The sequence below is a fragment of the Macaca thibetana genome, chromosome 4, assembly GCF_024542745.1.
Source record: "Macaca thibetana thibetana isolate TM-01 chromosome 4, ASM2454274v1, whole genome shotgun sequence".
In the NCBI taxonomy this organism is placed as follows: Eukaryota; Metazoa; Chordata; class Mammalia; order Primates; family Cercopithecidae; genus Macaca; species Macaca thibetana.
In genome coordinates this window covers 36278548-36305421 of record NC_065581.1, presented here as the reverse complement: position 1 = coordinate 36305421, position 26874 = coordinate 36278548, and the positions used below count along the sequence as shown (strand labels likewise).

At 54.2% G+C, this 26874-nt stretch overlaps 3 protein-coding genes across 5 annotated transcripts; 2 read left to right on the top strand and 1 right to left on the bottom strand.

The window, feature by feature from the left end:
* The first annotated feature begins 2715 nt into the window (after window positions 1-2715).
* Window positions 2716-11481, top strand: LOC126953367 (transcriptional enhancer factor TEF-3-like). Its single transcript, XM_050788841.1, has 5 exons — window positions 2716-2829; window positions 4162-4519; window positions 6347-6411; window positions 10916-10978; window positions 11176-11481. Exons 1-5 carry the CDS (start codon window positions 2716-2718, stop codon window positions 11479-11481), a joined length of 906 nt encoding a protein of 301 aa, XP_050644798.1.
* A 297-nt stretch (window positions 11482-11778) lies between these two features.
* TEAD3 (TEA domain transcription factor 3) lies at window positions 11779-19007 on the top strand. 2 transcript variants are annotated; one of them, XM_050787797.1, is made up of 9 exons: window positions 11779-11993; window positions 14032-14169; window positions 14279-14328; window positions 15216-15277; window positions 16165-16298; window positions 16508-16681; window positions 16896-17036; window positions 17114-17266; window positions 17444-19007. In XM_050787797.1, exons 1-9 carry the CDS (start codon window positions 11937-11939, stop codon window positions 17555-17557), a joined length of 1023 nt encoding a protein of 340 aa, XP_050643754.1. In that variant the 5' UTR covers window positions 11779-11936; the 3' UTR covers window positions 17558-19007. The 2 variants fall into 2 exon arrangements, with proteins under 2 accessions (XP_050643754.1, XP_050643755.1); XM_050787798.1 differs by lacking the exon at window positions 11779-11993 and having other exon boundaries at window positions 13527-14169; window positions 16513-16681.
* A 3921-nt stretch (window positions 19008-22928) lies between these two features.
* RPL10A (ribosomal protein L10a) lies at window positions 22929-25646 on the bottom strand. 2 transcript variants are annotated; one of them, XM_050787829.1, is made up of 6 exons: window positions 25585-25646; window positions 25151-25225; window positions 24970-25050; window positions 24468-24616; window positions 23359-23531; window positions 22929-23128 (listed from the first exon to the last, which is right to left on the bottom strand). In XM_050787829.1, the coding sequence occupies exons 1-6, from the start codon at window positions 25587-25589 to the stop codon at window positions 22958-22960; spliced, it is 654 nt and encodes a 217-aa protein (XP_050643786.1). In that variant the 5' UTR covers window positions 25590-25646; the 3' UTR covers window positions 22929-22957. The 2 variants fall into 2 exon arrangements, with proteins under 2 accessions (XP_050643786.1, XP_050643787.1); XM_050787830.1 differs by having other exon boundaries at window positions 25151-25222; window positions 25585-25622.
* Between the last annotated feature and the right edge of the window lie 1228 nt (window positions 25647-26874).

Here is a 26874-nt window from a genome sequence, read left to right as displayed (position 1 = left end):
TCTAGGAGAACAGAGCAGCCAGTGCTCACGCCTTCTGCAGACTCCCTTCCACTGAGACCCCGGTCCAGCCCCCAGCCCAGGGCAGCTGCCTGCCCGCGACTGCCCACGTGTGTGCCTCAGCTTGGGGGTACACATTCTCACGTGGTTGTCCACCCGAGCACTCGCACAGCCCCTCTGCACAGTGTGCTCCTGTGCATGGATGTGTGTGGGGAGTGCCACTTGCCCCTGTGTTGGTGCCTCTGCCCCTAGGAGCGTTCCTAGAAAGTGAGTCTCGCATGCATCTAGGAGCCAGCGGAAGGGAGGGACGGTGGTCCTATTCTCTCCTTGACGCGTCCTTTGGGCCGTCCCCCCTCCCCTCCCCCTCACCAGCTGCCAGCGGTCCCAGCCAGGGGCCGCCTGCCCCGCCCCCCCAGTCTGTCCCAGCTCCCAAGCCTGCTGCTGTGTTCGCCATATTTGGCCACAGTGCTCCCGCGGGGGGCGGGGCGGGGCTGACATCACCCTCAGAAGGGGGGCCACAGCCTGCTTGAGGGGAGGCGGGCAGGGACTTGGGGGAGGCAGGAAAGTTGCTTTAAAAGTCTGGGGCTGCCTGGGCCGCTGCTGCTCCAGGGAGGCCTCGGGAAGGGGTTAAGAGGGGTCTTAGCTCATTGTAGCCCCTCTTCTCCCTCCCCTCTGACAGCTCTGTGGCAGTGTCAGACTGATACCTGTGGACAGGGCCTGCATCCCAGCTATATCAACAGGGGAGTCGCTAGGTGTGCCCACCCAGCTAGTGTACCCCTGTCCCCTCACTTTTGTTTTTCTTTTTGTTTTTTTAAATTTAAATTTAATTTTTAAAAATAGAGACAAGGTTTTCACTATGTTGCCCAGGCTGGTCTTGAACTCCTGGCCTCAAGTGATCTTCCCAGAGTTCTGGGATTATAGTCATGAGCCACCACCCCCCACATTTCCTTATTTATTTATATTTATTTATTTTGTTTACCCCTCACATTTCTATTCCAATAATTCCCCTCTGATTGAGGAGTGGGGGCTGGGGCTCTCGATCCAGTTTCCTGGGGTGAGGGACAGGCTGGGAATAAGGGCATCTGGCCCCTCTGACAGGTCAGGGGCACAGCTCCTTCTGACTGCCCACTGGCCGTGGCAGAGAGATTCCTGGTGGCTCTGGAGGCATCACAGAAAGGGCTGTACAGCAGTGCAGGGGTCCTTGAAGTTGCTCCAGCTGCTTGGACTGAGGGGGACCTCCTGGGCAGACTTAGGGCCGTTGCTATGGCAGGTGAACCTCCTTTCTCTCTCCAGGTGGTGGGGTCTCTCAGCACCCTCCCTATAACCTTCCTGGTTATAAAACTGAAGCCAGCTTACCTGGGTTCAGAACCCAGCCCTAGTACTTACTTGTTGTGTGCCCTAAGGCAAGTTGCTTAACTTCTCTGTTTCTTGGATTCGTCATCTATAAACTAGGAATAATAATAGTATCTGCCCCATAGGGTTATTGTGAAGATTAAATGAGTCAATGTGTGTGAAATCCCAGAACAGTGCCTGGCATATGACAGGTACTGTTATTAGTAGTAATATTAAGTCTAAACTCAATAGTTTAGAATAATTACAATAACTAGTTGAATAGCTGAATAACTAACTGAATAATAGTTTAGAATAACCGAGGGCCAGGCGCGGTGGCTCACACCTGTAATCCCAGCACTTTGGGAGGCCGAGGCTGGTGGATCATGAGGTCAGGAGTTTGAGAGCAGCCTGGCCAACATGGTGAAACCCTGTCTTTACTGAAAATACAAAAAATTGGCTGGGCTCAGTGGCTCACACCTGTAATCCCAGCACTTTGGGAGGCCGAGGCGGGCAGATCACGAGGTCAGGAGATCGAGACCGTTCTGGCTAACACGGTGAAACCCTGTCTCTACTAAAAATACAAAAAGTTAGCCAGGCGTGGTGGCAGGCGCCTGTAAGTCCCAGCTACTGGGGTGGCTGAGGCAGGAGAATGGTGTGAACCCAGGAGGTGGAGCTTGCAGTGAGCCGAGATTGCGCCACTGCACTCCAGCCTGGGAGACAGCGAGACTCCATCTCGGGGAAAAAAAAAAAAAATTAGCCGGGCATGGTGGCACGCGCCTGTAATCCCAGCTACAGGTACGTGGCACCATGCTGAGCGGGGAGGCTGCATGGGAGGCTGAGGCAGGAGAATCGCTTGAACCCAGGAGGTGGAGGTTGCGGTGAGCAGAGATCGCGCCATTGCACTCCAGCCTGGGTGACAGAGCAAGACTCCATCTAAAACATAAAAAATAAAACATTTTAAAAAGAAAAAAAGAATAACCTAATAACTAGCTGACATTCAGGCCCCCCAGGCCCTCCCCACCTCGTTCTACTAGTGACCCCCTCAAGCCTCCCTAAGCAAACAGGTGGCTCTGCAGAGAGAGTCCACCCCCACTCAAGCAGCAGGACCTGGAATTCATCTTCCTCTCCCTGGCTTCTGATGGGGTCCCCCACCTCTCCACCCCTCCCTTTTCCCTGCTGCCCAGAGCTAAGTCCCAGGATCCAGCCATCATGGGCTCTTAGGTTTCCAGGACCCTGAATACATTGGACATGTGGGTTCTGGGGCTGAAGGGGATTTGGGGTGAGTCTTGGGGTTGTGAGTGATGGGGGCCTAGTGGGGTGTGGTCCTAACTAATAATTCAGCCTGGCAGGTTCAGGGCGCTCACAGTTTACAGAGCCCTGGCCCACATGGAGGATGGGCCAGGGCCGGGGCGGGCGTGTGGGTGGTTTACGGGTGTGAGTGGTTTACAGGCTGCTGTGGGGCCTGGAGGTGCGGGAACAGGAAGTGGGATAGAGGAGCGGGTGAGATTGAGCCAGGCTGTTGGCCAAGCACCTTCTCAGCTGCTCCCTCTCCAGTTCCCTTTTTGTAATTCCTGGGGCAGGAACTGCCCCACGTTAGGCCCATTGGCAGAGTTCTGGTTGGTTATCGATTTGGGGAAGGTAAAACGATTCCCTTCCTGGGTCAGGGACCCTCTTTGTCCCCTGAGGGGTCCTTAGCTGGGTTGCATTGATGCTGGGGCAAGAGTGAGGGGTAGAGTTCCCTGACTGGGGATCTGGACACTGGGGAGGAGGAGCTGACAGGGAGAGCTGAGGAAGCACAGCCCTGCCCCTCTGCTCCTCCTCTCTGTGCTCCTTAGCATGCCTTTGGCAGCTGCATGACCTTGTGAGCCTCAATTTTCCTCTCTGGATAATGGGCGTTATTCCCTACCCTTCCTGCTTTAGTGTTTTTTGTTTTTGTTTTTTGAGACAGGGTCTGTTCTGTCACCCAGGCTGGAGTGCAGTGGTGCCATCTCCACTCACTGCAAGCTCTGCCTCTGGAGTTCAAGTGATCTTCATGCCTCAGTCTCCTGAGTAGCTGGGATTGCAGGAGTGTGCTGCCATGCCCTGCTAATTTTTTTTTTTTTTTTTTTTTTTTTTTAAAGATGGAATCTTGCTCTGTTGCCTAGGCTGAAGTACAGTGACGTGATCTCAGCTCACTGCAACCTCTGCCTCCTGGGTTCAAGCGATTCTCCTGCCTCAGCCTCCTGAGTAGCTGAGATTACAGGCACGTGCCACCACACCCAGCTAAGTTTTGTATTTTTAGTAGAGATGGAGTTTCACCATGTTGGTCAGTCTGGTCTCGAACACCTGACCTCATGATCCAACCTCCTTGGCCTCCCAAAGTTATGGGATTACAGGCATGTGCCACCGTGTCCAGCCCTGATATATTTTTAGTAGAGACGGGGTTTCACCATGTTGGTCAGGTTGTTCTCGAGCTCCTGACCTTAAAGGATCCACCCGCCTTGGCCTCCCAAAGTGCTGTGATTACAGGCATGAGACACCGTGCCGGCCTAGTTTTGTGAGGTTTGAATGAATATGAAAATGCCTTTTCCCTACAAAAGTGCTGTGTTGGTGTGAGGCATTGTTGTTGTTACTGATTACGTATTTCTTGAGTGTCATGAGCCGGGCATGTGGCTAGTACTTTGTCATGAGCTCATTTAAGTTTTAACCCTCACAACCTTAAGGAGACCCTTTTCTCATTTTACAGGACTGAGGCCTAGAGAGGTGAAGTAGCGCGTGCATCCCAGGTCACACAGCTCTGAACAAGCTGTGGTTGGTTGTTACCTCCATTCCACCCGGAGCACCTGTTCCTAGGGTGGGCTTGGGGCTGGGGGCGGAGCTCCAGACCCAGCGGTTGGGCATAGGAGATTGCTGTGGTCGAGGAGGATCCTGGCCCCAGCTCCTCTCTATCTGTCCCCCAGGCTCGGCCGCCCAGCGGGCTCAGGCCCAGAGCCCAGAGCAACCAGCACAATAGCGTCCAACAGCTGGAACGCCAGCAGCAGCCCCGGGGAGGCCCGGGAGGATGGGCCCGAGGGCCTGGACAAGGGGCTGGACAACGATGCGGAGGGCGTGTGGAGCCCGGACATCGAGCAGAGCTTCCAGGAGGCCCTGGCCATCTACCCGCCCTGCGGCCGGCGCAAGATCATCCTGTCCGACGAGGGCAAGATGTACGGTGCGTGCAGCGGGGGCGCGGGCGGGACTGCGGCCCTTCCCCCTGCTCTCTGCCCTCTCACCCAACCGGTTTGGTGACGTCGGAGGCTGCCAGCCGCTGGCTGGGCGAGTCTGGGCTCGCAAGCCTGTGTGTCTGGATCCTCCTCCGCGCTCCTCCTCATAAACAAGCCGGGCTCGCCCCCAATCCAAGGCGCAGCCCACACCTTGGCACCCCCGCCTGCTCCTCCTCTCTTCCCCGCTACCGGCCTGGAGGTTTCGAGGTGACTCAGTGGGCCCAAGAAAGTGGGTCAGCCCAGTCTGTGCCAGTCGAGACCCGGAAGGGGGTCCCTTCCCGGAGGAAGATGTGGAAAGGAGGCCCGGTGACAGTCGCAACGCAGTTCCCTCCAGTGCGGGCTGTGGGAGGTCGCACCGGGACAAAGGCCTGCGTTGGGGCCGTGAGGACGCGTGCCCTTCTCAGTCCCCTTCTCCACTCCTTGTGTTTGCTGGCCCTTCTCTATGCCATCTTGCCCACTTCCAGAAGGGAGTGTCCCCTCTTGTCCAGCCCTGAGAGGGCTCTCCCAGAGCTGCATTTTTGGGATAACTCGACCCTTCTGGGCCTGGTTCCTGGCCAGCTCCCCTATTCCTCCTAGCAGCCCATGGCTGAGCGAGGCAGGCCCAGCCCTTCCCAGGGCGCGCCTGTGGGAAGGGATCAGGGCTGCTCCGTGTCCCTTGGCCACGCCCCCTTGGCCACGCCCACCCCAGACCCAGAGCCCCACCTTGGGGGCAGGCAGATGGTCCAGGGTGCCTTCCACAGGGTGGGTGCTGCCTGCCTCCACTGCTGCCTCCCAGGCTGGGGGAGCCCCACAGGGTATTTTTAGACAGGGTGGAGAGAGTGGGGTGGAGAGGGGCTGGCGGGAAGGGAGGAGCAATGGGGCTGGTTCAGTCATTGGAATGGAATTTGGAGAATTTGGCCGTTCTGGGGAGGCCATGGGGCTGGGGGGCAGATAGCCTGGATTTGGGGGTAGAGGTGTACACCTTGACCATGCTGATGTGGGCTTAGCTGTGTGGCCCAGGCATCCCCCTTTCAGGCCCAAGTCCCTGGACACTGGCAGCTTCTGGGCCCTCAGAGGGTCTGTAGTACAGAACAGACCCTGCACCCCAAGGCTCACAAGGCTGTCACAGGGTGGAGAGACACTGGGGACTGGTGACATGGGCGTAAAAGGCACAAGGACTTGGCGACATGCTCAGTGACACATCTTGACAAGGCCGCCAGTGTAGGAGGCACATTGGAGGCGCTCAGTGCTGCCTTCCTGTCCTTCCTGGTCTTTCACCACAGAAGGGAAGGGACTTGTCCAGGGTAAAGACAGAGTAAGGGCAGGACATCCACCTGGGGCAGGCTCATTCACACGCCTCCACAAATCCATGCACTAAGAGCGTTGGAGCTGGTGACACAGGCAGGAAGCACTGCTGGGGGCTGGGAGGATGGGCGTGCCTGGCCAGGACTGGCCCTACCCTGCTACTGTCCTGCTGACCTGTACCACAGCCACCCAGTCTGTCTGCAGGGAAGCCTGTCAGGGTGCCTCGGCCCTCCTTCCTCCTACCTTACAGCTCCTAATGCACCCCTCCCCTGAAGAGCAGCCCCTCTAGGTCCTGGAGGCGGTAGGATGCAGCTGAGACTCCCCAGCCACTTTTGCACGCCCTGCACGTGCAGCTTGGAGTGAAGAGAGTGGTGAACAGAAGAGCAGTGTTTTGGGGAGGGACCTGGAGTGGCTTCCCAGTGGGGTGGGGGTCTCCAGCCTCTGGCTCCACCCTTTGCCCACTCCTCATTTTCTCTCTCACCCCAATCTAGGCCGAAATGAGTTGATTGCACGCTATATTAAACTGAGGACGGGGAAGACTCGGACGAGAAAACAGGTAGAGAGATGGTTTATGCTGGGTCCACCACCCACACACTCTGTCTCAGCTGCCCTGGTCAACCCCTTGCCCCTACCCTGCCCACCTCCTCGAGGCTGCCCCCGACCTGGCCTGCCACCCTCCTTGCCTCATCACGCTCCCCTTACGCCCTCGATTTTACCCCCTCCCACTCCCGAGCAGCTCCATTCACCCTTCCCTCTTCTCTTGGAGAGATGGCCCCAATGTCCTTTCTGACCACCCACTACCCTGCCCAGGGCCTTTGGTTCAGGGACCACAGATAAGCCCACGGGGCTGCTGTGGCTGCTACATGGTCTCTGCCCTGAGTCACCAGCCAGGGAGCCAGACGGTCAGATGGACGGGTACAGAGCAGGGTGGCGGGGCTGAGAGGGGGTGGGTGCAGGGCACTCTGGGACAAGCAGCCAACCCAGACAAAGCTAGGGGAGTGGGGAGAGAGAGCTGGGAAGGCTCCCTGGAGGAGGTGACACTAGGGATGTATTTTTAAGAAGGAATGGGAGTTAGCCAGGCAGAGAAAAGGGAGAGGACCCTTCCTTCCAGGCTGAGGAAGTTGGATATACAACTAATCATCATGGTAAACCCATACAGAGCTTCCTTTAAGTTAATTCGTTTAATCATCTTCAGCAACCTTCTTAGATAGGTACAGTAATTATCTCTTTTTTATGATAAGGAAACTGATGCATAGGGAAGTTAAGTAGTTTCCTCAAGCCCCCGAGGCAGGAAAGAGCCATGCCTGTGGGCAGCATGATGTGGCAGAGGGAGGGTGGGGACTGCTGGGGTAGGGGACACTCAGCAGGAGACATGGAGGACAGGTTCCCCAAGGGGCAGCGGTGGGCCACAGGAGGGTATGGAGCAGGGAGTGGCAGGTGGCAGCTGTTGAGGAAGGCCCTCAAGCAGCCGGGACAATGGATTAGAGAGGGCTGGGTGGAGACAGGGAGGCTGGCTATTGGGGGCATAAGCAAAGGCCTAGATCAACAGTGCCAGGGCCTGGGACAAGGGTAGTGATGGTGGGAACGGAGAAAAATGATGATGTAAGAGACAATTAGTGGCTTGTGGTCCAGGGAAGGTGGCAGTGTGGTGACAGAAATCTGAAGGGGAGTGGATGGGAGTGATGGCCCCACTGCCTGGGAGAGAGGCCAGGCTGGAGGCAGGACCTGGAGGAATGGAGGCCAGTGCTTCCCTCACGCTCCCAGCCTCCTGTCCTGGTGGGATTTGGACCCACAGATCCCCATGGTGCATATGACAAGTCTGGCCTGTTCCACCTCCTTCTCAAAGGAAGGTTCTGAGCTTCCCCACCCAGTGTAGGGGCAGCAAAGATCCCCCATGCATTCAAGCATTTATGAACCACCCTCCCTGAGTCTAGCTCATGCAGCACCAAATGTATTCACTTAGCTAATGATTGACCTACTGCTATGTTCTAGGCACCAGGGATACCACATGGAGGCGCGCACACAGGCCCTGTTCCCTGGAGCCCTTGGGTTCAAATACTAGTTCTATCTGGGAGTGGGCAGTAGTTGGCCTCCCACCCTTGTGTCCTCAGCCTTTGAGTTAGTTAACATGTGAAGACGCTTAGAACAGCATAAGCACTGCAGAAGAATTTGCTGCTGCTATTATTATTATTCCAGTCATTATTATAAACAGAAAGCTGTTCTGAGCTCAGAAGCGAACTCTCAGCAGGTCCTCCTCTACCCAGAAGAGGTATTCATAGGAACCTGTTAGTCAGAGTGGGAAGGGGCCAAGGGTCATTAAACTAGGTCACTGGTTTTTTTTTTTTTTTTTAAGTTTTTTAAATTACTGTAGAGATGGGGGTCTCACTATGTTGGCCATGTTATTCTTGAACTCTTGGCCTCAAGCAGTCCTCCCGCCTCAGCCTCCCAAAGTGCTAGGATTACAGGCACGAGCCATTGCATCCAGCCACGCTGGGTCACTGTGAACTGAGGCCAGGGTGGACTGCAGAGGTGGGCACATCCCAGCCCCTGAATTCAGGGTCCACCATCACACCTGCTCCTGCCCAGCATCCTGAGAGGGCTGCCCAGAAAAGAGCTTTTACAAACCAGCTATTGACAAGCTCGGAATTTTAGAAACCACTGCCTTCATCGTAAGGGCATAAGGTACAAGGATGAAACTCCCCCTATCTTTACTCTTTCTTAGAACTCTGGGCTTTTAGATCCCAGTGAAAGGGGACCCATCCTCTGGTTGTGAGAACAAGGCCTGTCTTTATGTGTTAAAAAGAGTAACCACTGACAAGGTTTTTTTTTGGTCCTTTTAAAATTTACTTTTGACCTGTAATCCCAGGACTTTGGGAGGCCGAGGTGGGTGGATCACTTAGGTTAGGAGTTTGAGACCAGCCTGGCCAACATGGTGAAACCCCATCTCTACTAAAAAATACAAAAATTAGGCCGGGCGCGGTGGCTCACGCCTGTAATCCCAGCACTTTGGGAGGCCGAGACGGGCGGATCACAAGGTCAGGAGATCGAGACCATCCCGGCGAACCCGGTGAAACCCCGTCTCTACTAAAAAATACAAAAAACTAGCCGGGTGAGGTGGCGGGCGCCTGGAGTCCCAGCCACTCGGGAGGCTGAGGCAGGAGAATGGCGTAAACCCGGGAGGCGGAGCTTGCAGTGAGCTGAGATCCGGCCACTGCACTCCAGCCTGGGTGACAGAGCGAGACCCCGTCTCCAAAAAAAAAAAAAAAAAAAAAAAAAAAAAAAAAATTAGCCAGGCGTGGTGGTGCGTACCTGTAATCCCAGCTACTCGGGAGGCTAAGGCAGGAGAATCACTTGAACCCAGGAAGCAGAGACTGCAGTGAGCCGAGAGCACGCCATTGTACTCCAGCCTGGGTGACAGAGCGAGACTCCATCTCAAAAAAAAAAAAAAAATTACTTTTGGCAAAGAAATGCAGTTTTAGGTTTTTACACATACATACATGCAGCAATTTGTAGCAAGCACAGTGCCTCCATATGGACAAAAGAGCTAAATATTAAGTTAGAATGAAGCTCCGTGTGACTTTCAGCTGTTACAGAGTCAACCATGTGGAGGTAGTCTTCTGAGCTAAGGGTCCAAGCGAGTCCTGGTAGCGTAGCTTGGTGGTGAGTGGAGTCAGAGTGGGCTCTGGAGTCAGACCGCCTGGGTTTGAATCCTGGCTGTGGCAGTCAGCTGTATGACGGCTTAACCTTTCCAGGCTTTAGTTTTGTCATCCGTAAGTCAGGGATATTAGTACCTATGTTTTTGTGTTGCTGTAAAGATCAAGGGGTTGGTATGTGTAAATGCAGAGGACGACAGTATCTGTGCTCAGTAAATGTCAGTTACTGTCACAACATGAAGTGGTCAGTAATTTTGCTGGACAAGAGTCTGATTCCTGGGCTCAGTGAGGCAGTGTGAGGAGCACCCACCCAGGTCCTAACCAGGTGGCATCACGTACATACTCACTGTCAGGCTGTGATTAAAGAGAAAAGGGAGCTTTCTTTGTAAGAATAAAAACAACTTGCCAAGAAAGCCACTTGCCAATGCTGGAAGCATGAAGCGGCATCAAGGATCTGTGTGTTTCCTGGGGAAAACAGTGACATTTGGGTTCTCTGTGCCTCTGGGTCAGATCTTTGACAAGGTCAAGGGTCTGTTGTGTCAGCTGGGCACACAGCACGGCGCACACATCCAGACTGTGATTAGCTCAAGTTGCCAGTAGAGGCTTCAAGGAGGAGATTGCTAGAGAAGAAGTGCAATTAAGAACACCTACTGAGTACATATATACACACTAGCGTATATTAGCCCAAGCAAAGAGAAGGTGTATTAGGGGAAAAAGTTATGGGAGCAACGCAGGAGGGCCAGGCCTGGTTTCATAGGCTGGGGCTGTGGTTGGGGTTGACAGGAGGACTCAGGCAGTGGTACCAGGGAAATCCCTGGTAGAGGATGTGGCCTTGGTGTATAAGCTAATGACCAACAGGAGCACCATGGCCATTGCTAGCACCTGTGGTGCCAATTGGAAAAAGGTGGTCTCCTCTGAGGACACCAGTGAGAAAAAGTCACCCTTTTTGGGGGGAGGACAGGGTTAGGCACAGCCTTGTACAGTGACACATAGCTTGGGCAGCAGAACTTGGGCTGGATTTCAACCCTCACTGGTGCCCTTTGGGCCAGTGAACAACCTGTGCAACTGTACATGGTGGCCCTGGAGGCTACTGTGGCTCTTGATCATGATAAGCCAAGAAGAGAACAGATTTGGCAGTGTCAAGAGGTGTCTGAACCGGGCACAATGGCACATGCCTATAGTCATAGCTATTCGGGAGGCTATGGTGGGAGGACCGCTTGAGCCCAGGAGTTTGAGATCAGCCCAGGCAACATAAACCCTGTCTCAAAAAGAAAAAAGTTCCCCCCATTTACATGTAGTCCCCTAGAGATGAGGGGACTGGGATGCTCCTTGCCCGTGGCCACCCCATGGCTGTGCCTCCTCACTATCTGTGTTTTCCTCTCTGGCGGGGCGCGGGGCGGCCCCTAGGTGTCCAGCCACATACAGGTTCTAGCTCGGAAGAAGGTGCGGGAGTACCAGGTTGGCATCAAGGTATGTTGGGTGCCTGGCGGGGGCCTTCAGCCCTCCTGGGCCCCTCACCCACGGCGCTATCTCTGCATAGCTCAGGCCTTTCCTTGGCCAGCTCTCCAGCCCCACTGTGCCTTTTTTCTGGCTGAAGTTCTGTTCCTGCCTCTCCTTCTGCTCTTTCTGTTCTTTCTCTCTTTTTTTCTTTCTTTCTCTCTCTACAGGTCTCTAGCCACTTGCAGGTTCTAGCCAGGCGGAAATCTCGGGAGATTCAGTCCAAGCTGAAGGTATGGGGCCCCTGCCACCCAGCCTGGCCTGCCCAGCACCCTCCTGGGTGCAGGCCTGTCGCTGCTCTGTGGCTCCAGCCTGGGGCAGGCAAGGGGCTGAGAAGCTGTGAGGGGGTCCAGAAAGAAACACAAGTGGCAGCAGGAAGCCCAAGGGCCCTGTCATTGAGGGAGAGGGAGACCATCTGGGGGCCACTAAGGCCCACCCCTCCTCTTCTCTGTTTTTCTTTTTCTCCTTCCTCCTGACTGCTGCTTAATAACCGCATGGGGACTTCTGTGGGCAGGGAGGAGGCCCCGGGGGTACTGGCCGGCAGGGCTATCGAGGTGGGCATGGCAGTTCCTTGCAGATCTGGCTGTCCTGCAACTGCGGATCTCAGAGTCTGGGGTTCATGACTGAGGCCCTTCTCAGGGCCTCATGCTGGCCGTGTGTTCTTCTCCCTGTCCACAGCAGTGCAGCGGAGGGGGCCTCTTACCTCCAGGCCCCCGTGCCCAGAGCCTAGTTCTAGAACATATGGACAGACCCAGAGGGTGCCAGCTTGTTTTCCCTCACTCTGCCCTTTCCAGGGCTTGACCCAGCTGGCAGGCACTCCCTCTGGGGGGACAGGGAGGGTCTACTGAGCTTCCTTGGGCTCCTCGGAAGCTAAAACTCATGGGCACTGGGTGGAGGTTGGCGCAAAGACGTCCCTCACCCCACAGCCCTGATGCTGCACAAGTCCTCTAATCCGTCTTCCCTCTCTCCCTCGCAGGCCATGAACCTGGTAAGTAGCACGGCCCTCTCCAGTGGGAGCGGGGAAAGGGTCTTAACACCTAATACAGGATTTTCAAATGACAGATTATGAAACCAGCTTAATAGGTGTGCAAGCCTCATTTTTAGAAAACGAAATGGCCGGGCGTGGTGGCTTATGCCTGTAATCCCAGCACTTTGGGAGGCCGAGGTGAGCAGATCACAAAGTCAGGAGATCAAGACCAATCTGACCAACATGGTGAAACCCCGTCTCTACTAAAAATACAAAAATTAGCCGGGCATGGTAACGAGTGCCTCTAATCCCAGCTACTCTGGAGGCTGAAACAAGAGAATTGCTTGAACCTGGGAGGTGGAGGTTGCAGTGGGCCGAGGTTGCGCCACTGCACTCCAGCCTGGGTGACAAAGCAAGACTCCATTTCAAAAAAAACAAAAAAATGAAATACAGTGGTTCTCAAAAAACCTTAGAGTGCATCAGAATTACCTGGAGGCTTATTACAACAAATTTCTGGGCCTCACCTCAGAGTTTCTGATTCAGTAGGTCTGGGCAGGGGCCTGAAAATGTACATTTCTGCTTGGGCATAGTGGCTCATGCCCGTAATCCCAGCACTTTGGGAGGCCAAGGTGGGACAATCCATCGAGCCCAGGAATTTGGACCAGCCTGGGCAATGTAGCAAGACCGCATCTCTACAAATAAAAATTTTAAAAAATAAAAATGTCAGCCAGGCACGGTGGCTCATGCCTGTAATCCCAACACTTTGGGAGGCAGAGGCAGGCGGATGACCTACGGTCAGGAGTTCGAGACCAGCCTGACCAACATAGAGAAACCCCCGTCTCTACTAAAAATACAAAATTAGCCAGATGTGGTGGCGCATGCCTGTAATCCCAGCTACTCGGGAGGCTGAGGCAGGAGAATCGCTTGAACCCGGGAGGCGGAGGTTGCGGTGAGCTGGGATCGTGCCATTGCACTCTAGCCTGGGCAACAAGAGTGAAATTCCGTCTCAAAAAACATAAATAAATAAAAAATTAAAATGTACATTTCTAACACGCTTCCAGGTGATGCTGGTGTGTTAGTCCAGGGACCATACTTTGAGAACCACTGATGAAACAGAATAGAAAATAGGAGAGTAGCCGGTCACGGTCGCTCACGCCTGTAATCCCAGCACGTTGGGAGGCCGAGGCAGGTGGATTACAAGGTTAGGAGATCGAGACCATCCTGGCTAACACAGTGAAACCCTGTCTCTACTAAAAATACAAAAATAATTAGCCAGGCATGGTGGTGGGCGCCTATAGTCCCAGCTACTTGGGAGGCTGAGGCAGGAGAATGGCGTGAACCCGGGAGGTAGAGCTTGCAGTGAACCGAGATCACGCCACTGCACTCCAGCCTGGGCGACAGAGCCGAGACTCCGTCTCAAAAAAAAAAAAAAAAGAAATAAAATAGGAGAGTACATGACATAAAGAGGAAATATCTTGATATATATTGGCCTTTGGAATAAAAATAATTTCTTTTTTTTTTTTTTTTTTTTTGAGACGGAGTCTCGGCTCTGTCGCCCAGGCTGGAGTGCAGTGGCTGGATCTCAGCTCACTGCAAGCTCCGCCTCCCGGGTTCACGCCATTCTCCTGCCTCAGCCTCCCGAGTAGCTGGGACTACAGGCGCCCGCCACCTCGCCCGGCTAGTTTTTTGTATTTTTTAGTAGAGACAGGGTTTCACGGTGTTCGCCAGGATGGTCTCGATCTTCTGACCTCGTGATCCGCCCGTCTCGGCCTCCCAAAGTGCTGGGATTACAGGCGTGAGCCACCGCGCCCGGCCTAAAAATAATTTCTTACCGTGGTTGTGGTCAGCGGTGATGGGCACTTGGGGACCTGAGGCCAGGAAGGTACAGAGACTCTCCCAAGATCACACAGCAGAGCTGGGGCTGGAATCCAGGCCTGGATCTTCAGGAACACCTGCCATCCTAGTGCTTTGGATTCTGCCCGGGTTATGGGAGGGGCCCTAAAGCAAATCTGGGCCTCATCCAGCCTGGCCCTGGCTTCATGCAGCCCCTTCTCCCCAGGACCAGGTCTCCAAGGACAAAGCCCTTCAGAGCATGGCGTCCATGTCCTCTGCCCAGATCGTCTCTGCCAGCGTCCTGCAGAACAAGTTCAGCCCACCCTCCCCTCTGCCCCAGGCCGTCTTCTCCACTTCCTCGCGGGTACATGGGTCCCAGGAGGTGGGCTGGTGTGGGGGTGTGCCATAAAGGATGAGCTTTAGTGGGGTTCATGGATGCTGAGGGGCCCCTGGGCCTTGTCTCATCCCTGCAGTTCTGGAGCAGCCCCCCTCTCCTGGGACAGCAGCCTGGACCCTCTCAGGAGTGAGTACTGTGGCTCATCGTCCTATGCCCTCTTCCTCCTGGCAGCCGCACAGGGCTTCCCTCCCATTTGGGCTCCGGCAACAGCTGAGCAAAGTATTAATTCAAAAATAGAGGGATGACAGGGATGCAGGCTGGGTGGTGGCTCACACCTGTAATCAGTCCTAGCACTTTGGGAGGCCGAGGTGGGAGGCCTGGGCAACATGGCAAGACCTGCTCTCTCAAAAAAAAAACCAAAAAAGAAAAAAATTAGCTGGGTGAGGTGCGTGCCTGTAGTCCTAGCTACTTGGGAGGCCGAGGCAGGCTAGGATTGCTTGAGCTCAGGAGTTCCAGAGTTCCAGGCTGTAGTGAGCCTTGATTGCACCATTGCAACTCCAGCCTGAGCAACAGGGGGAGACCCTGTCTCTGAAAAAAAAAAAAGCTGGAGAGCGGCAACAGGAGAGTGGATGCTCTGGCTGTTCACCTGTGCGTTCTCTCATCAGCATGCGTCCACTTGTCATCTGTCCCTTTGTTTACTTTTCACTCAGTTTCTGAGGCAGTTTCTCAGTTAACCAGTCAGGTGGTCAAGTGTGCTGGTTCTTCAACTCTAAAACAACTTTCATCAAAAGACCCTCAGCTTAAGGAGCTTAAGGAGCAGCTTTTCATGGTGGGGCGTGGGGAGGGTTGAAATCCTACATTAAATGCGCAGATCAGCTGGGAGATGCAGCAGGATTTCACAAAAGCTAAAACGTGAAGAAAACCAAAAGCTTGCGAGTTAGCTTTTCAGCATGCGTTTCTGGGCTCAGCAGAAGGGCTGGGTGGCTTGCTCCTGGGGTCTTGGAAGAGGGGCTGGGCCAGGTGGAAGGTGGGGAAGAGGGAGCCCTCTCACCAGACTGTGCTTTTGTCTGCAGCATCAAGCCCTTTGCACAGCCAGCCTACCCCATCCAGCCGCCCCTGCCGCCGACGCTCAGCAGTAAGTTCCCCACACGAGGTGCTCTCCCTTGGCACTTGCACCTCCGCTCAGGAGAGCTGGGGTCCAACTGCGTGTGTTTGCTTTGGGAGGGAGGGGGTTGTGACATCTATAGGAGACTGAGACAGGCCAGGAATAGTCCCTTTACCTTGTACAATGTTGTTCCAGATCTCTGGCACAAAACCATAGCCAAGCTGGGCGTGGTGGCTCACGCCTGTAATCCTAGCACTTTGGGAGGCTGAGGCAGGTGGATCACCTGAGGCCAGGAGTTCAAGACCAGCCTGACCAACATGGTGAAACCCTGTCTCTACTAAATACAAAAATTAGCTGGGTGTGGTGGCGCATGGCTGTAGTCCCAGCTACTTGGGAGGCTGAGGCAGGAGAATCACTTGAACCCAGGGAGTAGAGGTTGCAGTGAGCCAAGATTGTGCCATTGCACTCCAGCCTGGGCAACAAGAGTGAAACTCCATCTCAGAAAAACAAAAAACCATAGCCGGTACACAGCTACAAGCACACACCACCAAAACCTACATTTATACACATCTCTATGGGTAGGAAACTCCCAATAAGGAAATGCACCGAAATCTTAACAAGCCTTTCTCTCTCTAGATGATGGGATTCTGGGTAATTGTTCTTTCCCTTTTTTACTTCTCTGTGTTTCCTGTTTAAACACACATTAATAGTCACACAAGGAAATGTTTTTGATGTATACTACCAGGGCCACCATATATGGTTGTGCAGGTTGTACACTGTACAAGGACACCTAGTAGGGGAGTCAAAATCCAACCCATGTTCCTTGCCAAAAGGGGCACCTTTGCAGGCTGGGGGCAGCTTTGTCAGTAAGCACCTACATGCGTCCATGCAGATGAGAATCTGTCTCACCCTCCCAGGTTATGAGCCCCTGGCCCCGCTCCCCTCAGCTGCTGCCTCTGTGCCTGTGTGGCAGGACCGTACCATTGCCTCGTCCCGGCTGCGGCTCCTTGAGTATTCAGCCTTCATGGAGGTGCAGCGAGACCCTGACACGGTAATGTGTTTGGGGGTGAGAGTGAGCCTTTGCACAATTGTGGAGAGGCCAGCCAGGTGATCCAGGACTGCAACTCAGGATGCTGGGATTGGGGGTCTGGCCTGTTCAGGAAGCTCCAGGCAGTTCTGTACCTGTGCAGTGCTCCCTTCCCCGCCTCCGGGCCTGCAAGCCTGAGTACTCTCCTGACCCTGTCTGGGCCCTCCCCACAGTACAGCAAACACCTGTTTGTGCACATCGGCCAGACGAACCCCGCCTTCTCAGACCCACCCTTGGAGGCAGTAGACGTGCGCCAGATCTATGACAAATTCCCCGAGAAAAAGGGGGGACTGAAGGAGCTCTATGAGAAGGGGCCCCCTAATGCCTTCTTCCTTGTCAAGTTCTGGGTGAGTCCCCCTGGCCCTCTCTGCTCCAAGCCCCCTTCCCTACCACAGAGGTGCAACATCCAGGCCCACTGCATTGACCTCTGACCCTGCTCCATCTCCTCGTGGCTTGTGAGCAGAGTGCCAGAGACGGATCTTTGGGCAGGACTCTGATGTGGTGTGGCGGGAATACTTCTGGTCTCTGCCAGCACCTAACACCCCCGACCCCTATGCCCAGGCCGACCTCAACAGCACCATCCAGGAGGGCCCGGGAGCCTTCTATGGGGTCAGCTCTCAGTACAGCTCTGCTGATAGTATGACCATCAGCGTCTCCACCAAGGTGTGCTCCTTTGGCAAACAGGTGGTAGAGAAGGTGGAGGTGAGTGTGGGCTCTGGGTGGCTTGGTGGGGCTGGGAGCAGGCAGGCTGAGTGATGCCTTCTCCATGTTCTCTGCAGACTGAGTACGCCAGGCTGGAGAACGGGCGCTTTGTGTACCGTATCCACCGCTCGCCCATGTGCGAGTACATGATCAACTTCATTCACAAGCTGAAGCACCTGCCTGAGAAGTACATGATGAACAGCGTGCTGGAGAACTTCACCATCCTGCAGGTATGGGGGCAGCAGGGTTGTGGGGAGTCCCACAGGCCAGGGCCTCCAAGTTAGGTAGCCAGACACATCGCTGGGATGAGAGGCACAGATCCAGAAAGGAGAATGGTCTGCTCAGCCCCCTGCCCCATGGCCCTGTTCTCCCTGACCTCCTGAATCTCTTACCTGCTCGCCCCCCAGGTGGTCACGAGCCGGGACTCCCAGGAGACCCTGCTTGTCATTGCTTTTGTCTTCGAAGTCTCCACCAGCGAGCACGGGGCCCAGCACCACGTCTACAAGCTCGTCAAAGACTAGGGTGCTCTCTGCGCCTCCATAAGGATGCAGGGTGAGCATCTCCTCTCCACACCTGCCTGGCACCCCTGGGGGGGTCCAGGATTGAGGATTCATCTACCTGCCAGGCCTCAGGCCCAGGACCAGGAGGCCTCCCCACCTACCCCAGCACATACACTCCCTGCCACTGTTCTGCGCTTTAATTGTGGGAGAAGAGAGGAGAGGAGGGCTCAGCGGTGGGGCAGCCTGTCTGGGGCGCTGGCCCACCATCACCCCGCTCTGCCAAACCTCGCGTGACCTCAGAGAGGTGGGGATAGGGGACACCTTCAGCCTCCGGCATGTGTGGCCACTGCCCCCTCACCCCCCGTTGGGGAAGCGTGATGGGCAGGTGAGGGCAGGATGGAGACCAAGGGAGTCAGTGAGTGGAGGCCCTGGGAAAGGAGAGTGTCCGGTTAGGGTTGGGCTGAGGACAGAGGGGACCATACATCTTTGCCCCTCTGTGTCGCAGGCCTGGTGCCCAGACTCCTTGCATGGCTTATGCAGTCCTCAGACTCTGCACAGCGAGTGTGGGTCTCTGGGTTTCAGATGAAGTGCCCAGGCTCCAGGAAGTTGAGGGACCCACAGGAGAGGTGGGCAGAGCTGGAGTTCTCATCCAGGGCTGCTTGTCCCCAGAGCCCAGGTTTACACTACCTCCCTGGGGCGGGGGCTGGCCGCAGGGTAGGGGAGAGGCTCTGCAGTGTGAGGGGTGGAGCCTCATTGAGGGCAGCTGGGTTAGGGGAGCACCTGTTTCAGACTGGGCATGAAGAGGGGAGCACAGTAGCTACTAGACCCCATTGGCACCCCACAAGCCAGCCAGGGGCCCCAGGAAAATGGGGCACCCCCCAGCACCCTCCAGATTGAGGGCAAGGTAGAGGAAGGAGTCCCAGCCTCTGGGCAGAACAGAGGCCCAGAGAGAGGGGCTAGCAGAAGGCTTTTGGGTTTTCTCTTGCCTGAGGCTTGGATCTGACAAACGCTTTGTGGGCACTGCTCCCTTAGATTCTTCCCCACCTCAGTCTACCTGCCTAGAGTAGCAGCGCCCAGACCCAGTTCTGGGACTGAAGGTTAACCCTTCACCTGCTGCCCCTTCTCAACACCCAGGCCCCCAGAGCCAGCCGGGCCTGTCCAGCAGCCACCTGTGGGTATTTATGAGTTTCATATGAAGTACTGTGCCCCTTCCCTTCCTCATCCCGACCCTGCCCGAGCTTCCTGAAGGTCCTCACCGTTTGCATATCGCTCAGGCCACCTCCAAACCCCACCTAGGTTTTATAATGTATATTATATATATTTTTTGTGTATTTTTAAAATCCAGCTGTGATGGGTTGTATCATAAATGCAGCTTGGGGTTGGGGCAGGGGCCATCAAGACCCAGCTCCTGCTCAAAAAAAAAAAAAAAAAAAAAAATTAAAAGTTATTTGTTTGTGGGTCACTCAAGTAACCAGTTAATGTGCCAGACCCTGGGATTGCAACAGCTTCAGTTGAGGGCTCCTCCCAGGTCCTGGTATATCATCACCCCCAACCCCTGCAATGCCATCTCCTGGGGGGCCCCAAGCCCTACCCACACTCAACATTTCCCTCATTCCCTCCTGCTTCCAGCTGAGCACTTGTATGTGCTGGCCTGAGGTCACCTGAGGGAAGTGATTTGCTCAAGGTTGCACACTGACTGAGATGGAAGCTCCAGGGCCCCCTGCTAAGCCAGCACAACACAGACCAAAGCCTGGGGGTTAGCAGTTGACCCTAAGTGACTCAAGGAGGGTAGGCGCTCTCCCCAGGTGACAGCTGCTGACCTACCATGTCTGCCTGGAAAGCCCTGCTGTCCTGAGCCACCTGTCCTCAGTAGGGACAGACCAGAGTCCTTAGCGGGCTGGGGCAGAGACAGTCCAAGACTTTCAGCGGCCAGGCACAGTGGCTCACACCTGTAATCCCAGCACTTTGGGAGGCTGAGGTGGGTGGATAACGAGGTCAGGAGATCAAGACCATCCTGGCTAACATGGTGAAACCCCGTCTCTACAAAAAAAAAAAAAAATACAAAAAGTTAGGCGGTTGTGGTGGCACGCGTCTAAAGTCCCAACTACTTGGGAGGCTGAGGCAGGAGAATAGCTTGAACCCGGGAGGTGGAGGTTGCAATGAGCCGAGATTGCACCACTGCACTCCAGCTTGGGTGACAGAGCTAAACTCCATCTCAAAAAAAAAAAAAAAAAAAAAAAAAACTTTCAGCGAACATTTTCTCAAGAGACTGTTCCAGCTTTTTCAAACTGCAGTTAAATATGGGTGAACTGATTGGACTCACTTGTCACAGGATGAAACTGTATTTGCTCTGAGGGTGGCAGGCTAGAGATAAGACTCTAGAATAAAGGGTTAAACAGAATGGGGATGACCCAGTTAAATTTTATTTCAGATAAACAGATGATTTAAGTATGTTCCATGCAATACTAAGGACATCCTGCATTTTTATTTATTTGCTAAATCTGGCAACCCTCTAGAATCTAGTCTTCTAGGTCATTCTAGTCCAACCTTCAAGTTAACACATGGGGAGAACTTGAGACATGTTAAATGTACTTCTCACAGCCAGTCACTGCCAACATCGATTCCAACCTGGTCTGCCTGACTCCACATTGTGTGCCTGGTATCCCACTAGGGAGCCCCAAACTGTCCTGCTGGATGGATGGATGGGAGGGTACCCAGAGCTCCAGTAGGTAGGAGGGGTCCAGGAGGCAGAAATTCCTTTGTTGGAGGATCCACTGGATACCGATTACATCTGTCGGTGATTAGCACACAAGAGCCTTCAGATAATTGCTTTTGCTTTAAGCTAAAGTTTCCCTTTTCCTTCTGATTGCAAAGATCACAGGAGGTTTAGAAAATACAGAAAAACCCAAAGAAAAAGTAACCTAAACAAGTAGCTGGCTGGACTTGTCTTTAGAACCAAAATTCACTGCTCATCCTCATTAGGTTTTATATCTTTCTTACCAACAAAGTGCTGTAACTAGCCGGGCACAGTGGCTCACGCCTGTAATCCCAGCACTTTGGGAAGCTGAGGTGGGCGGATCACGAGGTCAGGAGATCAAGACCATCCTGGCTCACACGGTGGAACCCCGTCTCTACTAAAAATACAAAAAAAACTAGCCGGGCATGGTGGCGCACACCTGTAATCCCAGCTACTCCGGAGGCTGAGATAGGAGAATGGCGTGGACCCGGGAGGCAGAGCTGGCAGTGAGCTGAGATGGCGCCACTGCACTCCAGCCTGGGCTACAGAACAAGACTCCGTCTCAAAAAAAAAAAAAAAAAAAAAAAAAAAGGAAAGTGCTGTAACTTAAAAGCTAAAAAAGCAAAAGCTGCTCAGAGTGAAAACCCTGTTCTTCAGTTCAGGGACAGGGAAAGCTTGTTTTGAGAAATGCGGCATCTCCCCCAGACCACCGATGACTCTTGGTGTCACCCAGGCTGGAGTGCAGTGGCGCAATCTCGGCTCACTGCAACCTCCACCTCCCGGGTTCAGTTTTGCCTCAGCCTCCCAAGTAGCTGGGATCACAGGCGTGAGCCACCATGCCCGGCCAAAATGCAGCATTTTTAAGCACTACTTTTATGCTTTAAAGTAACCCTTCTCAGCTGGGTGTGGTGGCTCATGCCTTTAGTCCCAGCACTTTGGGAGGCGGAGGCAGGCAGATCACAAGGTCAGGAGATTGAGACCATCCTGGTTAACACGGTGAAACCCCGTCTCTACTAAAACTACAAAAAAAAAAAATTAGCCAGGTGTAGTGGCAGGTGCCTGTAGTCCCAGCTACTCAGGAGGCTGAGGCAGGAGAATGGCGTGAACCCGGGAGGCAGAGCCAGCAGTGAGCTGAGATTGTGCCACTGCACTCCAGCCTGGGCAACAGAGCGAGACTCCGTCTCAAAACAATAATAATCCTTCTCAGCTAGTCATGGTGGCTTATGCCTGTACTCCCAGCACTTTGGGAGGCTGAGGTGTGTGGATCACTTGAGGTCAGGAGTTCAAGGCCACCCTGGCCAACATGGTGAAACCCTCTCTACTAAAACAAAAAAAAAAGTTTAGTTGGCCATGGTAGTATGTGCCTGTAATCCAGCTACTTGGGAGGTTGAGGCAAGAGAATCCAGGAGGCGGAGGTTGCAGTGAGCAGCGATCACGCCACTGCACTCTAGTCTGGGTGACAAAAGGGAAACAGGGATGAGGCTAGGCGTGGTGGCTCATGCCTGTAATCCTAACACTTTGAGAGGCTGAGGCAGGCAGATCACAAGGTCAGAAGATTGAGACTATCCTGGCTAACACAGTAAAACCCCATCTCTACTAAAAAAATACACAAAATTAGCCAGGTGTGGTGGCATGTGCCTGTAGTTCCAGCTACTTGGGAGGCTGAGACAGGAGAATGGTGTGAACCCAGGAAGTAGAGCTTGCAGTGAGTTGAGATGGTGCCACTGCACTCCAGCCTGGGCAACAAAGCGAGACTGTCTCCCAAAAAAAAAAAACAGGGATGAACTGGGTCCCCTGTTTAAAAACAAAGTCAAACAAAGCTGATTTTAGTCTAAGGTTAAATAAAGCAGGTATCTCCCAAAAGCCACCTTTCCAGTACTGGGTGCTAGAGGCAAGAACTGCCAACAGGGAAATGCCTCAGAAAAGGAGGGGGCTTAGCCTGCCTGGGGCAAGGACCTGGAATACTGTTGGTTCCCCTAGAAAAATTAACAGGATCTGGCTGGGGACAGTGGCTCATACCTGTAATCCTAGCACTTTGGGAGGCCAAGGCAGGCAGATCATGAGGCCAGGAGACCAGCCTGACCAACATGGTGAAACCCCATCTCTACTAAAAATAGAAAAATTAGCTGGACACGGTGGTGCGTACCTGTAATCCCAGCTGTTAGGGAGGCTGAGGCAGAATTGCTTGAACTGGGACCCAGAGATTGCAGTGAGATTGCACCACTGCATTCCAGCCTGGGCTACAGACTCATCTCAAAAAAAAAAAAAAAAAAAAAAACCCAAAACCAAGGTCTGTTAATTAATTACACTTTTGTACTGGTTTGCTGTGCGCCTTGTTTTCCTTAACATTTACTCATTACTGACCTAAAGCATAGGATACTCCATGTGGGGACTTGTTAAGACAGAAATGCTGACTAAAATCCTTATTTTAAATTTACATGGACCAATCCTGTCAAAAAGCTTTAATGCCGTTAGCACCCTATCACATACCCAAGACTGCCTAATTTTGATGGCAGAAAAACATCCTCTTCCCTGTAGTACCCAACTATCCATCATCAAGATGACAAACTACACAACGAGCCATGGCAGTGCCAAGGCCCTCACTTGTCAGCTGACAAACCACCCCTCACCCTCAATCACAGGCAGACAGAGGGGACTGGTAACAGAATTTATTCAAATGTGTCTTAATATAGGCGCTGGGGCTTGCCCATGGTGCTCTTGATATATAAGGCCCGGACATTCTGCCAGTTTTTCTTAAGCAATGACACCAAGAAGTTGACAGCCAGGTGAATGTTATACACAAGCTCATCGTCTGTCATCTTCACGTGACCAACAGCTACAGCCAGACATAACACCTGGGAGGACAGAAGAGAGGATCAAGTCAGGTTGGTGGAGGAATGGCAAATGGCCTGTCCCTCCCTCACTGGCCTAGTGAGCAGGTACTTGGACCCGGGCCAAGGAAGGACCAGGGTTACTCCAAAAATTTCAATCCTGGTGGGCGCTCTCACTGGCATATTTAGAGACTTGGGTAAGATTTAGACCCCGCCAACACCTTCACCCACAGCAACCCACCAGACCCCCTCACCTTCTTCATTTGGAACTTGATTGTGGACTTCACCTCATCCACTTTGGCCACCATGTTTTCGTTGTGTGTGAGCAGGGAAGGGAACTTTCCTGCCTTATTTAGGCCTGGGCCGAGGATTCGTGGAATCTGCTTGATCAGAGACTCTGAGGCCAAAAACGCATCATACTTCTTGGCTGGTAAAGACAGGAAGCCATTGGCATTGCTTAGGACCTGGTCACCAAGGCACACCTCAAATGTGGCAGGCCAGAAACGCACTTGTATCAACCACGTGACATCCAAGCAGCACCCTCTCTACCCCCGCCTCAGTCTTTTCCCCCGCCTAAAAGGTTTCCAGAAAGTCCTCTGGACCTTCACTGGTCCCAAAACATGCTCTCAGAAAATCAGGCTGACCCATGATCCATGGCATAACCGCTGTACAACGGATGCCCCAGTCAAGACTGCCAGGGCTCAGGCCGGGTGCGGTGGCTCACGCCTGTAATCCCAGCACTTTGGGTGGATCACGAGGTCAGGAGATTGAGACCATCCTGGCTAACACGGTGAAACCCCGTCTCTACTAAAACTACAAAAAAAAAAAAAAAAAAAATTAGCCGGGCGTGGTGGCGGGCGCCTGTAGTCCCAGCTACTCGGGAGGCTGAGGAGGGAGAATGGTGTGAACCCGGGAGGCGGAGCTTGCAGTGAGCTGAGATCGCACCACTGCACTCCAGCCCGTCTCAAAAAATAACTAAAAAAAAGACTGCCTTGGCTTGAATTGTGCCTATTTCTTAGCGGTGGACCCTGGACACGTGACAACTGGCAATGTCTGCTTCCTACCTGTAAAAGCAGTCTAATGCCACTGCCTAAACAACGCAGAGTAAGATTTCCAAATCATACCTCACCAGCACCTGGCTGGGTCAACTTACAATACTTGGCCTTCCTCATCAACTGGAATCCTCATAGCAAATACAAACATCAAACCACCCCAAAGCTAAAACAGCACTCAGGCCAGCTAGGCAACAACCGCCGCATTTGCTAGTCTAGCCCCCTCATCATTAAAAATCGAAATAGCAGGAAAGCCTTTCTAGCGCCTCCACCCCACATCTCACATGCAAAACCACAGCGGCCGGACTCACCTAGTTTCTTGACCAGTTTTTTATTCTTGTTGAGTTTTTTCAGCGCCTCGATGTCCATGTGGGGGATATCCACGGCCTTGGCCTCGTCACAGTGCTGCTGGTCCCCCAGGACACACACAGAGAACTTGGGGCGGGGAGTGGACTTAAGCCTGCGTTTTGGGGGACAGCACCAACAGGTTATGCCTAGCCCTGGGTCCCGAGGGCCGGTGAAGGGTGTGGGACCGCAGCAGCCACCGAGCCTTACCCGGAGCGTTCACATTCACCAGCAGCCAGCCTGGCTTGTCAGGCTGGCCGGCGGGGTCGGCCAAGGCCTCCCCACGCCTCCCCTCATGTTTTAAGACCCAGGGTGGGGGTCCGTCCAGCCGCGCCTGCCCGGAGCAGGGGGTCTGAACTACCCTAACACATCAGTACCGACGTGCCCGCCTCCGGCTCAGCGGGAGCCTGCAGGGGAGGGGCAGGCACGGGGGCACTGAGGGCTGGGTGGGGTCAGAACGGTGCCAACCTGACGGTGCCCGAGAAGCGCTTGTCCTTCTGGGGGTCATAGTTCTTCAAGCTGATCTGCAACTCCACCGTCTCCAGGAACCTTCGAGAGAGGAGGGGGATTAAGCGTTAAGCACACGCCGGCCCTCACCACCCGCGCCCTGCCCCCACCACCCGCGCCCTGCCCCAGGGTCGGCACTCACTTGCGGCGCTTGCGCTGGTTCCCGTGCAGGACTTCCCGCACCGCCTCGTACAGGGTGTCGCGAGAGACTTTGCTGCTGCGTGAGAGAAGCGACAGCGCGCTCAGGGCCGCGGAGTCCACACGCTCAGACTGCTCGGAAGCCTCCGAGGCTCCAAGCTTCGAGACGGGCGGGCGGCCCACGGCGGACTCCCCAGTAGATTCCGGACACCAAGTAGAGCGACGGGAGCCCAGACCCAGACCCAAACCCCGGTGGAAGAGGGAGCCTCTCGGTGATCGGACCTGGTAGGAAGGGCGACCCGCAGGCCGACCCGCCTTGAGAAATGCCCCGCGGCGAAGGTGGCGCAAGGGCCCGCAGTTCGGTCTGCAGGAGACGCATCCTTGGTGGGGCACCTGGAGGCGCGGATGAACGCAGATAGGGCTTTCAGGACCACTTACCTCATGGCTTCTCACGCCGCGCTAACCGGAAAAGAGACTAGTACAGTTTGCGCATGCGCTCTAATAGTGGCCCGATCTCGCGAGAATGCGTCGTTCCTCGGTCCTACCCACACAGAGGTTGGGTGGGCCAACCCCGAGAAGCGCGGACTTCTCCGGCCGCTGGGGGCGTCGCTGGGCCGCTAGGCCGGCGCGGGAACCCACGGAGTTGTCGCAGCCCTGAGCGCCCCGCGGCCGCCGGTAATGTGCCGATTCGCGCCCGCTGTTGCTGGGCCCCTAGGGAAGCAGCTGCGTTCGGGGCTCGAGCTTCGGTAGGCACACGTACTGGTACAGCCCAGTGATGTTCACTGACAGCGTGGATTCCGACATGCTTGTCCCTCAAACCCCTTTCCCCTCGCGCCCTCCGCATCAGCTTATGTTCTCAAAAGCAAGCCTTGTTCCTCGGCCAGACCTCCCTCCCTCAGCACCTTGCTCTAACGTGGACTCGTGGTAAGGGAAGCTTCCGGAAAGTTCTGTTCCTGGCCTCTCAGCGCCTGCAGAGGGGAAGAGCTGGCAAAGTCCTAAAGTGAACTTTTACTTGATAATTTGATAACATCTACGTTTTAAGTGTGACTAGTATGAATAAGGCGTCTAGCCAGGTGCTACAGGAATACAAAGATGTAAAACAGGCACACAGCACAGCACACCCATTAAGGTGTCTTCTCTGCTCTTTCCTCTGTCCAGTGGGTCTCATCCTCTTAGCCCACTGTAACCCGAAGAGCCCTTCAGATCTCTCCTAGGGTTCATCTGCCCAAAACCCTTCCCTAACTCCAGACTGAGTCACTCCCACCTTTATGTCCATTCCCACCTATCCCCCTGCCTGGTGGGGGCAGCTCCTGTAGGATAGGGTGAGTGGTATTACACATTATTTGGCCCTTAGAAAGTGAGTAAGATACCCTTCCCCTCACCAGGAAAAATATGTTCCTTGTCACTGAGCAGGGAGGTGGAGGGGGTGGGGATGGGTTCAATACCCAGAATTCACAGGAAGGAAAGTACTGCTCTAATAAGACATTAGTCAGGCGTGCTGGCTCACGCCTGTAATCCCAGCACTTTGGGAGGCAGGCGGATCACCTGAAGTCAAGAGTTTGAGACCAGCCTGGCCAATGTGGTGAAACCCCGTCTCTACTAAAAATACAAAAATGAGCAGGGTATGGTGGCAGGAGCTTGTAATCGCAGCTACTCAGGAGGCCAAGGCAGGAGAATCGCTTGAACTGGGGAGGTGGAGGTTGCAGTGAGCCGAGGTCACGCCACTGC